Source organism: Fulmarus glacialis, unplaced genomic scaffold (genome assembly GCF_000690835.1).
Source record: "Fulmarus glacialis isolate BGI_N327 unplaced genomic scaffold, ASM69083v1 scaffold43, whole genome shotgun sequence".
NCBI lineage: Eukaryota > Metazoa > Chordata > Aves > Procellariiformes > Procellariidae > Fulmarus > Fulmarus glacialis.
The window spans coordinates 13,573-25,519 of record NW_009204610.1 but is presented as its reverse complement, the minus strand read 5'-3'; the positions used below and the strand labels follow the sequence as shown (position 1 = coordinate 25,519).

Here is an 11,947-nt window from a genome sequence, read left to right as displayed (position 1 = left end):
AGGGGGGGACGGCAATCTTTCGGCTGGGGTTTTCTGGTGGGCGGTGTAACCGTCCTTGGCCATGCGTACAGGTGCATGAGCTTGTTTCCCAGCTTCTGGTCATATGAGGGGTGCTTTTCTCCTCAAAGCCATATTCTTTGTCTTCACAGGTTTCTTTTAATCATAGAATGCTGGATAGGGTAGCAAGGTGTGTAACGCTCTATGGCCTTCTACTTCTTAGTGTTTATTTCTGATTATATACCCTGACCATATTGGAATAGTGGCTTCTTTTGGGGTAGTTATGGACTTCGGGTTTCATAAGTATTGCATCAGAGTCAGTAATGCTGCTTCTAACGGGGAAGGTCAGTGATTCACGCAGAAACTCTTTCAGAGTTTGCTGTCTTCTCAGTGTTCTTTTTCTGAAGGTTAAAAATGTGTCCTTGGTTTAGCTTCATGGGCTTGTGTTGTAGCACCAAGAACAATATTTGTGAAGGCCGTAAACTGTGAGCTGCAAGAAGAAAGCATGAATTCAGTATAGGGCAACACTGCTATGGTGGGAGAGGGTGCTGAGAGACAGGGATGGTAATCTCAATATTTCAGAGTGTGATCTTTCCCCTCTGCACCTATGTGTGTATTTTTAAGAGCCGTAAATTTGATCTTTGATATGTAACTTGCACTCACAGGCCAGAAATACTTTTTCCTCCTGAAATGCAACCGTTTTGGAACAAGTACTCATATTTTTGCTCCTCACTAGTATTCTACTGATTTTGGAGTAAATGTAACAAGAACTGAATCAATAGTTTCCTGTTCCTGTAGTGTTATTTATCATAATGTTATTTCTACTGTAATATCTTTTGCATGTCTAAATCTAATATGTGCAACTTTTAATGTCTTTCTAAATGTGTTGGGGGAAAGAGAAGATTATTTATTATTATGATCTTTAGGCATGCAATCATATGACACTTTTATGTATAAATCATTAATTTCAATGCATAGGTCAACAGTGTCTTATGTTAAGATAATTGTTAAATGCTCTCTCTTATCCTGCTCATTGTGCTGCCATTTAATACTTTATTTCCTGACAATGTGAAGTCTCTACAGTGAATATGGAATTATTAATTTTCTTCTTTCTGTTAATGTCTGTGACACTGGCAAGCATAGTTTTGCTAGACATTGTGCAAAATTAAAATAGATGTGCCAAGATTAGAATAGGCCAACAGCAGTATTGCTCACGCTGCTCTGTCAAGACCATGCTGTTTATTGTCAAAAGTGTTGACCAAAACAGCTTATGCTTTGGTCCATCACTTTGAAAGAACACTCAGTGGTCGGCAGTGTGACTTCACGCAACACCAAAATTCACGAGGAGGTATTTTCTCAGTCACTGAGGGTTCAGCCTGCTGTGATAACAATTACAGTGGCGCTGGGAGATCTGCCAGGGCCAGATGTGTGGCATCCGGAGTGCAGAGGGGAGTAAGAAAGTAAAGGTGGGACTCAAAGCAGGGATTCAGGTGGGCTCGTGGATGTAGGAGAGCAATTGAACAGAGGGGGCTTTGGAGAAGAGGATTTAAACGAGGGTAGGTGGCCAGAATTCAGGCAATTGATGGGGAAGATTGGACTAGCTCCCCAGTAGGAGTGGAGAGCAACAGAAACTCTTACAGAGTGTTGGTCAAGTGACTGAGAGGTTTCTTGCTTGTAAGACTTGTGCAGGTTGCGCTTAGTTTCTCCCCATGCTTTTGAACTTGTCTTATGTACTCAGTGGCTTGTTTTAAATACTCAAATTTCATGTTTCTCTAATATTCTTCCACTTCCATATTACTGTCCCCTAATGAGGGCAAGACTAGAAAAATCCAAGATTAGACTTCATAATTCAATCATAGGGTTTCACCATGCCTGGCCTTACACGCTGAGGGTGCAAAGTTTACGGAAAATCCATCTCTGACTTCATACCTATTGTCATCCTAGGTAAAAAATAAGAAGCTGGTTGAGCTGCTGAGGAGGAAAGTTCGTCTTGCCCAGCCTTATGCTGGTGTTTTTCTTAAAAAGGATGATAAGTAAGTCGTTTCTCTTGATCTTTTTAAAAATTTAAAAATAAGCTATTTCCATGATTAGGCTATGCTTACACTAAAAGCTGTGATCTGAAATTCCCTGCCTTGGATAGTATTACAAAAATTGTATATAGGCTTGGACCATCCTCTTACTATGACAGTTTTCATTGCGACTGCCAGCACTGCTAGGAGCTTGAGGCTTGCTTTAGAAAAGGCTGTTATTATTTGGGAGGGAGGTGAACCATCCAGGTAATTGGGTGATTCGGAAAGGGGCTACACGGTGGTAACAGTGGGCATAAAGTGAAGTGTCTTCGCTCCTGAGTCCAGTTTAAAGTTCTGCAACCAGTGATTGCTTCTTTCTTTTTTAATCTTACCTGCTTTCTCAAGATTCTGAATACCCACTCCAATTTTTTTCCTCAATAGCAATGAATCCGATGTGGTGGAGGATCTGAATGAAATCTACCAGATGGGAACTTTTGTACAGATTCATGAAATGCAGGACCTTGGAGACAAGTTGCGTATGATAGTCATGGGACACCGAAGGTAATTACTTGTACTTCCACTGCATCTCACCGGACTTCTTTATAAACAGATAAATCCCTTTATTGTTTTCACCACATATACGCATTTTCATACACAACTCGTGTATGGCAAGCTTTTGCTTTGTTACCACAACGTATCCTGATAGTGCTCTGGTGCTCCAGCCCCAATATTCTGTGTGCTATTGCAGATGTGACAGGTTAGCCCCAAAAAGGAAGATCTAGTGCATGTCATTCTCATATAAACTGTAATGTGATACAAGCAAGCATTCATTAAGATGAAGTTTAGCAATTTCTTTGACAAGTACAGCAAGGTTTAGTAATGGTGAAAGAAATTCTCTGGAACTAATTCAAGCCAGTATTTTTGCTTTAAAAAAAAAAAAAGTGGTCCAGGACTGTAATTATGTCTTGTCTACATAATCTTGTCCCACAACTGAATTGAAGAAAATAGGATTATTGTTGGGAGTATAGGTTTAGCTATTTGTGCCACGTATTTTGACTAAGACAATATAAAATTCTGGTTTTAAAAGTATGAAATAAATAATTTCCATTAGAAGGGAAAATACAAGGACGGAAGCATGGCCAGGAAAACAGATTCAGGGTGGGTTTTGCTTTGAAGCATTGCTTTTTTCCTCCCACTCACTTGCCTTCAGTTGCATTTGTTGTGGACAGCAAAGAATGGGCAGTACTTCTCGAAGCTGAATTTCTGTGAATCTGCAAGTCAACTCCTTTCCAAATGAAGTCTTAGATGTCCTGCCACATTATCAAAGCATAACCTTGTTTGATTACATTTTGGAAATAGGCAGCTATTGGTTTTGGTTTACTTGGAATAGAACTATTTCCCTATAACTTGGAAGGTGTGGGGAATTGGTCTTTATTTGTTTGAGACACAGAGCACTGGTCAGTCGTGTCCACAGGAACCACACTGGATATCAGATCTGAGGAGCATGCTGCATTTACGGGGAAAAATATAGAAAAGGAAATCCTTGTATCAGCAGCCAAAATAATGAAATGTGGTATCCTGCAAGTGTGGGTCTTCTCACTTCTAAATCCCTCCTTTAACTCTCCCCATACACCTTTTAGCATGCCTTCTGGGTCCGGGCAGCAGCTTCTGTAGTCAATCCAGAGATATTTACATGCTGACTGGCTAGCTGGCTCCTGCCAAACTCTTTTCCAGTTGCCCTGTGAGGGGATTTTCGTCTACCCAGCAACTGATTTCCACCACCAGCAACCCCACCCTCCAGAAAATGTTTTTGAACTTAATTGCCTGTGACTCTATTCTGTTGACAGGATTAGTCAAATCTTGTTGACAAAATTAGTCAAAAGTTGCTAGTGGCAGACAGTCGGAGTAGTTGAGGAGGTCTTATTTTTTGAAGGAGATCACATAGAAAATAAGACCTACACCCTGCGCATGATGGCAGTTATCCCATGAGCTGAGAGTCTGCTATACCACAAGGCTTTTTTGGACTCCATATTCACAGCCTAGTAAGACAACTTTGTCAAAGGCTATTGCAGTTCCTGAGTGTTTAGCACTCGTCTTTAGTGGGGAAAACTTTTAAGCCAGTGGAGAGGGCAAGATTTTGATCCCTTTCTGGAGAACTGTACGTCATAATCTGCGTTGAAAACATCTGACATGAGGTTGTATGCATAGCAGGCAAAATTCAGAAAAGTTTAAAAACAGGGAAACAGTAACAGGAAAACTAATTTTTTGGAAGGTGATTATGCCATGTGATGTAGCCTGTCCCTTTTAGGGATTAATAATTAATTGTTGTGGAATATATTGTGTGTTTGATCTCTTTCAAAATCATAATCTAGGAAATCTCTTTGTGTAATAGACCAAAATTTCAAATGTCTAGGTATGGAACGACTTCAAGGTCCGTTATACACATGGTATGTAATATTTAGTATTTCAGTAGATAATGTAGCAGATGTGGTTTAAAGCAGAGAGATTGATTGCTGAGAATCAGAAAACTGAAAAAGCAGAATATTATATTCAGAATTAAAGTGAAACAGTGAATTTGCTTTTCAGGAGAGACAAGAAGAGGGTATGAATCCACATCAGAGTTGTTGGTTCATGTAGCTAGAGAAACTAGCTCCTCAGCAGACATACTGACAATGATGCCTTGTTAATTGTTCTGTTCATGTGCTGCAACTTGTCACTGAGAAGTCAGACAGTCTGTGATATTGAGCTTTGTGTGCATGTGTATGTTCACGAACATTATTTAGATTATTTTTCTTTTAATCATTATAAATCTGGTTTTGTATTTCTGCAACTGGTGTAAGCTAACACAGTTTATGATAAAGGTGCTGTCAGCTGCCCTTGGTGCTTCATTTACACACCAATAGGCTAATTCAGTGGTCAGTTAATTTTTTTGCATAGCAACTTATTTATAATAAATTTACTTAGTAAGTCCTATCAGTATCTACCACTTGATTATTACTGTTTTACAGTAATATTATTTTGACAAAATGAACCAAAAGCTAAATCTTGTCAAAACATGTACAGTCACCTTTGTCAAAGTTTGAAATTTTAGTTTACTCAAAATACAGCTTAGACTCTTTCCTTTTCATGCTGAAGAGCTGAAATCACATATAACAGACGAGAATTGGTTGTAGCTGGTTTCTTTTGGCTTTCAGAATTCGTATAAACAAGCAACTAGAGGTTGAGCCTGAGGAGCCTGAGAACAAACAGAAGGTTAGAAGGAAACAGAAGCGCTCTAAGAAAGAGGCTGAAGAGGAGCCTGGAGCAAAGGACCAAGCTGTGGAAGTGGTACTAGATCCTGTAGCTGCTTCCTCGCAGGAAGTTCTCATGGTAGAAGTAGAGAACGTGGTTCATGAAGATTTTCAGATCACAGAAGAGGTTAAAGTGAGTGAATAAATCATGCAAACCTGAACTTGTCCTGTAGGGTTGCACCTGCATTTTTTGCTTAAAAGGAAGAGTTCTAAAATCAGGCTCTAATTTCAGGCCTCAGAAACCAGTTCCTCCTTCTCACAGTCACTGCATGAGGGGATTATATGAAAATAATGATTTTTCATTACAACAGCTCAATTCCTTAGAACTGGTCACTTCAAAAAGTTGCTGAATTAAGAGGTTGGGCTGTTGGGCTGTGCTTAAATCTGTGTAGTATCCTCTATCAAACTAAGTCTTTGCTCCAAGGTGACTTGAGTGGTTAACCTGCTCATATCTTCTGGTCAAGAACCAGTTAAATTTTGTGCATGCGGGAAGCCAGCCTATAGCCCTTCTTGCCTTTCCTTGTCTCCCACGAGGAATAACTGCCCTAACACCAAGTACCATTACAGCATACCATTGCAGATGGGTGGCTGGGGGCTGTATTTCTGTGCTCCTGTGCTGGAGAGGTTGGGGAATGTACTGAGGTCTTGTCTGTCCTTTTCCAGTCTTTTTGTTGATTAAATTTTTGTTGTGTTTATAGGCACTTACTGCAGAAATTGTCAAAACAATCCGGGACATCATTGCCTTGAACCCCTTGTACAGGTATGTGTTTCCCATGCTGCCCTGCTTTGGGGACAGCGTGTTCTCAGGCTGGAGTACGCTGAGATTTTCTATTCCAGTTGTTCTTTTGCTGTAATGAAGAAGAGATATTTGCTGAATTGTTACCCAGAATTTTGTTTTGGGATGCAAACTTTATCATCCATTGTTCGAAACAGAGGGGAAGTTTTGAAAACCTGATGTGAAACTTAGATACGAGGTAGGATGATAAGTCCTATGGCAGGTGATCTGGGTCTAAGTGAAGCTCACTGCAGTAAGTATCACAGTCTGATCCATGTAATATGAGCATATTAAGAGTCTTAGCATACTGGCACACAAAAATTTTACATAACTGTTAAGAGAGCATTTCATATATTTGGTTTTATTTATCAGCGATCATTCCTTTTATCAAGTAATTTATGTGTTTGTTACTGAGTATTGGCATAGTCAAATTTTTAAAAAAAAGTTATTTTGCTATGAAACTGAGCTGTGTTTCATTTCTTTGCTCTGTCATAACAAGTAAATAACTCTATAAGGATACTCCCTTATGAATGTAAAAGTTTACTGAGAATTTGGGGTTTTATTACCATTTTTTCAGAGAGTCCGTACTTCAGATGATGCAGGCTGGACAACGTGTGGTAGATAACCCTATCTATCTGAGTGACATGGGTGCAGCACTAACAGGGGCAGAGTCGCAAGAACTTCAAGACATCTTGGAAGAAACCAGTGTAAGATGAAGCTTTTAACTAAAGCTATGCTAACTGAATCAAAAGTATGTCTGTTTTATGTCGTGGTTTCTTCACCAGCCTCAGTACAGAGGGGACTTCAGTACTATGTTTGATGATAGGTTAATATCAGTGACTAGATTCCTGTTGAAGGATATAGTAAGTCATTAATAACTTGCCTTAATGGAAAGGCTGGATGCTCTGCATCTTTGGTGGCAAATAATTGTCTTTCACGCATTGGTTGCATGCTGTGGAATTGCTACACGGTTCATCTTTTTACATCTGCAGGTGCTGGAGAGTTCTCCCAGACAACCTGTTGGAGCTTTTTATTCTCCCTTTCTCACAGGGAGTTGCCAAGAGTACAGTGTCTGAAAACTTATTTTGTGTCTGTCTTTTCCAGATTCCCAAACGGCTTTACAAAGCCCTTTCCCTTCTAAAGAAGGAATATGAGCTGAGCAAACTTCAGCAGCGTCTTGGAAGGGAGGTAAGTTTTTCAAGTAACACATACCTTATATGTATTATATCGTGTCCACCACTGTGATGGCCATGGCTTAGCATGGCCAGTGAAGAATTTTAAAGCAAGACAATGGTACACACTCTAAAGGGACGTTATTTTAGAGTTAAGATTTTATATTCTTCTTCCGTTACAAATTTGATTTTTCATGCACATTGTAAAAGTAACAAGCGTGAGGCTATGACATCTGCTGTTAAAATGTGTCCAAGTTGTAATTTCACGCAAGCAGGTAAATCGTAGAGGACTACAGTTTACCAAGCATCTGTGTAAAAAATATACAGCATAATACTGTATATGGCACATAATAGTGTAAATAGCACAATGTTATTTTAAAAGACCCTTTGCTAACCACTGTGAACTGCAGTAGTTCCTGACTGTTGTAAGTTCTAGTCAGAATACAATAACTGCATCAAAATGGTAACTAAGTGTATGAAGTACAAAGATTTGTGTATACTGAGTCAGAAGTTCCTGGGTTTGTTAACTCCCAATAACTGGGGCTTTTAAAATTCGTGTTAAGTGCAAAATGCTTCTAGACCAGGGTAGGAATTGTTGGATGCTTCTTAGGCAAATTGGACACGTGCAGTCTGTGGGACCAGATGAGATGCATCCAAGGATGCTGAGAGGGATTATCACTGTCATTATTTTGTTGTCTCAATCATCTTTAAAACACTGTGGTGATTGGGAAGGTTCCTGGAAAGTGGAAAAAGGTAAATGCCATGCCCATCTTCACGAAAAAGAATTGGCGAGACTATAGACATGTCAGCCTGCCCTCAATCTCTTGGAAGATTATGGGGAAAATCCTCCTGTACAGACAAATGAAGGAGGACATGATTTGGAAGAGCCAGAAGGGATTTTCCAAGAGCAAACTGTGCCTTATCAACCTGATTGCCTTCTCTGATAAGAAGGCCTAGAGCACAAAGGGAGAACAATGACTATTGTATACCTTGACATTAGCAAGGCCTTTGTTGTGGTCAGCCATAGTATTCTTATGACCAAATTGGGATGTTACAGACTAGAAGGGTGTAGTACAAGGTGAGTGAAAAAATTGGCTAGACTACTGGGCAGAAAGGGTCGTGATCAACGCTATAAAGTCTAACTGCAGTGAGCTACTAGTGGTGACCCTCAGGGAGTCAGTAAGAACCTCCTCAAGTTCAGCAAAGGGAAATTCATAGTTCCACACCTGTGTTGGAATAACCCTGTGCAACAGGACAGGCTGGGTGCCAACTGTATAGAAAACAGCTTTGCAGAAAAGGACTTTGAGGCCCCGATGTACAGGAAGCTGACCATGAATTAGCAGTCTGTCCCTGTGGCAAGGAAGGCCAACTGCATACTGGGCTCTATTTGTAGTTGTGTAGACAGCAGGTTGAGAGAAGTGGTTATTCCCCTCTATTTGGCACTGGGGAGATCACATCTGGCTTACTCTGCCTAGCTTTCGGTCTCCCCAGCATAAACAAAACATTGAAGTACTGAATCATGGCGGAGGCCACCGAGATGTGGATGGAGCTGGAGTATGTCATAGAGTCACTTTTTATATTAGAACATGCTGCAAATGATTTCTGAGTAGTATTTTCAGTTGCTGAGAAGGTCATAACTGAGAAGTATTTGGAAGCATTTGATGTTTGATGGGTTGTACCAGGAACAGAATAGTTACTGTATTTTTTGCTGTGTCTAGGTTGAGGAGAAGATCAAACAAACACATCGCAAATATCTTCTCCAAGAGCAATTGAAGATCATTAAGAAAGAGCTAGGTCTGGAAAAAGAGGACAAGGATGCTATAGAAGAGAAATTCCGTGAGCGACTGAAGGAGCTGGTAGTGCCAAAACATGTCATGGATGTGATTGACGAAGAGTTGAACAAGTTGGGCTTGCTGGATAATCACTCCTCAGAATTCAAGTGAGTGCATGGCTGTGTCCTCTGCTATCAGAGTTAGTTGGGAGAATGAGAGAAAACAATACAATTCTGTGAAGCTCTTACCTTAAGAGTTTCTTTCCTCTTTTTGTCATAGTTGTTTTCCCTGAATGTAGTATATGATCACATCCTAGCTATAGGATTGTTCTCCAAATCTCCTGTGTTTTACTGTAATTTACCTCTTTTGATCATTTTAGGTCTTCTCTTGCAGCCTAATGCTGTGGATAAGAACTGTGCAGTTCCTTACCCCTCATGAAATGTGCAGTGATTCCTTCAGCCCTTAGTTTTGGCTCTTCTCTCTTGTACTTAGGTGTTTTTATTAGATGTGAGAGAAGAGAAGCTAGTTGCTGACACATGACGTTGGCTAAGCTACCTGAGGTGGTCCCTGAAGTGTTGGGGCAGGGTTGGAATTGCAAAGGAATGAATAGCCTTTACCACATAATCCATGACATGGATTGTCAGAAACTGAGCTTGCTTTGAACATTTCTTGTCTGTTGAGGCAGTGTATGCTATACAATACAGCGGTCAACGTACTCATCAGCACTTTAATGTGCTGGATCTTTGCTTCTAAAACAAAGTATCTTTTATGGAGTAAAAGACTGTGTTTGGGGGCACACATGTCATTTGGATGAGAAACATCTTGATAATCATGTGCTGGGAGGAGAAGGGAGGAAAGACACACTGGGCTTCACAGCCAGCATAGTACCTTTCCCTCAGAGTAGTAACAGTGGTAGCAAGTTTGCAAAGGAAGTACTTGGGAGAAAAAAGCCAAAGCTCTGTTGGTGTGGTGATTGAATTGACCATAGAGTGAATCCTGGGACCAGCCAACCAAGCATGGGAAGGCTGTGCTTCTCTGTGTTCCTGACTGCGCACAATTTGCTATTTACTGCATCTTGCAGACCTCCCCATACATTTGAATGCCTGATCTGAGTGTGCGGAGTTTTAGGACAGATGAGTGCTTGCTTTTACACACTTGTGTTGTCCTCAGTAGCAGTCTATTTAAACTGATTATCTCTACTGTTAGCTTGTGCACTAACATCCTTATCTCCCAGTCTTAAATCTTTCTCTGTCGTGTTGTACATCCAGCTTTTTTTCCTTGCTTCTGAGCCAGGAATCTTTCTTCTTTACGTTGTCTTGGTCCACTGGGGAAACAGAGAAAACTGGGTTTCTATCTTCAAGTTTCGTGACCTGATCCAAACAGCTGATGGTAGAGCAGAGCTTACAAACAACCCTGCTTGTGTTCAGACAGGAACAAGCCCCACACCAAAAAATCATGGGAATTTGTGTGCAGAAATCTAGGTCTTTGCATGGTACGTTGGAGGTTCTTTGTCTCAGGAAAGCAAAAGCTGTGAAAAAAAGCTTTGATTTTTTTTTTGAGGGGGAAGGGACAAGGGAATAAAGACCATAACAAAAGGTTAGCAATGACTGCCCAGATAACGATGTTCTTTTCATAGTCTCCCTTCCATGAGTAGTTTATATCCCAGTTGTTCTGGATGAGGTTATTTTGGAAGACAGTGGAGGATGGCATGAGCTGGTTGTTGTCAAATCACTCTCATTTGTGTGTTTCTATCAGTGTTACAAGGAACTACTTGGACTGGCTGACATCCATCCCATGGGGTAAGTGTAGTGAGGAGAACCTGGAGCTGACCAGAGCCCGAGCAGTTCTGGAGGAGGATCATTATGGAATGGATGACGTCAAGAAGCGAATTCTGGTAAGGCAGGAATAGGCAGCGTGTCCCATTTCATACTCTACTTAGCATCAGGCATTTTTGGTTGTGTTTCAGATTGCAGCTCTCCATTGCATTTGTGTTAGTTCATGGATCAAACAGAAAGCTGAATCAAAGAACAGAATGTTCTGGTGATCAGTTAATGTGTTTAATCACTTGTGGCAAATTCGTTCAGGGGCTATTAAAATCGTTCCACTTGACTGGCAAAGTTACTGCCTTTCCAAAACACACTGAACCTCTACTCTTACCTCTAAAATTACGAGGGGGGAAGTTAGCTGAGATGCATATTTGCCTCACAACCTTTACCTATCCCCAGAGTTGTGTTTTCGATGCTGAAGGGTTTATAGTCTGTGCAATACAGCCTTCGTAAGCAGACAGGGTAGTTTTTAGTGTTGCCTTGTTCCACAAGTTGTCACTTTTGCCTGTGCTTGCTGTGGTTAGGGAAGCTATTTTAGATAAGAGTAGATACTTGCAACAGGTTGCAACAACTTTAACAACTTGCTGTGGGAACTGCCTTCCTTTCCAGGGGACAGGAATAGGCTCGTACTTGTAGCCAGCCAACGCATTCAAGCAGTGAAGGACAATCCCAGTGCTGACAGGATTTGTATCATACTGGGCAAGTGCATGAAAGTGCCCAGTGGAGGGGAGACAGGTGCAGATACTGATTTTGCATTAATAAATTGTGGTGAGAGCTTAGCAGATTTGGTGAAGCCATTGAGTGTAACTAGCCTTCAACCTGGCCATTTCCTGAGTGTAGTGAAGCAGTTTCTCTTACTGTTCCCACATGCTGTATATAGCAGAGCTTTGTGTTACCTTGGGGACAGCACTGATAGTACTTAGGCCACCTCAGTAATTGTCGTGCACAGAAACCATATAGGCATCTCGTAAGCTAACAGTACGATGTCATTATATATAATGAATAGTAAATTCTTAAGACACTCTCGGATTTTGCTTTTATGAAGTTGCTTTGTTCCAGTCTCTTCTAGAAAAAGATAAAGGTTGTGAAGTATCTCCTCGCTGACA

The 11,947-nt window shown here is 40.8% G+C and overlaps 1 protein-coding gene across 1 annotated transcript in view; it reads left to right on the top strand.

Annotated features, from left to right (window-relative positions):
- The first annotated feature begins 1,947 nt into the window (after positions 1–1,947).
- The window catches only part of LONP1 (lon peptidase 1, mitochondrial), a 20,633-nt gene continuing 10,633 nt past the window's right edge, over positions 1,948–11,947 (top strand). The window contains exons 1-8 of the mRNA XM_009575034.1: positions 1,948–2,030; positions 2,448–2,567; positions 5,201–5,429; positions 5,995–6,056; positions 6,649–6,778; positions 7,176–7,259; positions 8,962–9,182; positions 10,771–10,909. Of these exons, the coding sequence (XP_009573329.1) occupies positions 2,491–2,567; positions 5,201–5,429; positions 5,995–6,056; positions 6,649–6,778; positions 7,176–7,259; positions 8,962–9,182; positions 10,771–10,909 (942 nt within the window). The 5' untranslated portion in view covers positions 1,948–2,030; positions 2,448–2,490. The remainder of the gene's footprint in view (positions 2,031–2,447; positions 2,568–5,200; positions 5,430–5,994; positions 6,057–6,648; positions 6,779–7,175; positions 7,260–8,961; positions 9,183–10,770; positions 10,910–11,947) is intronic.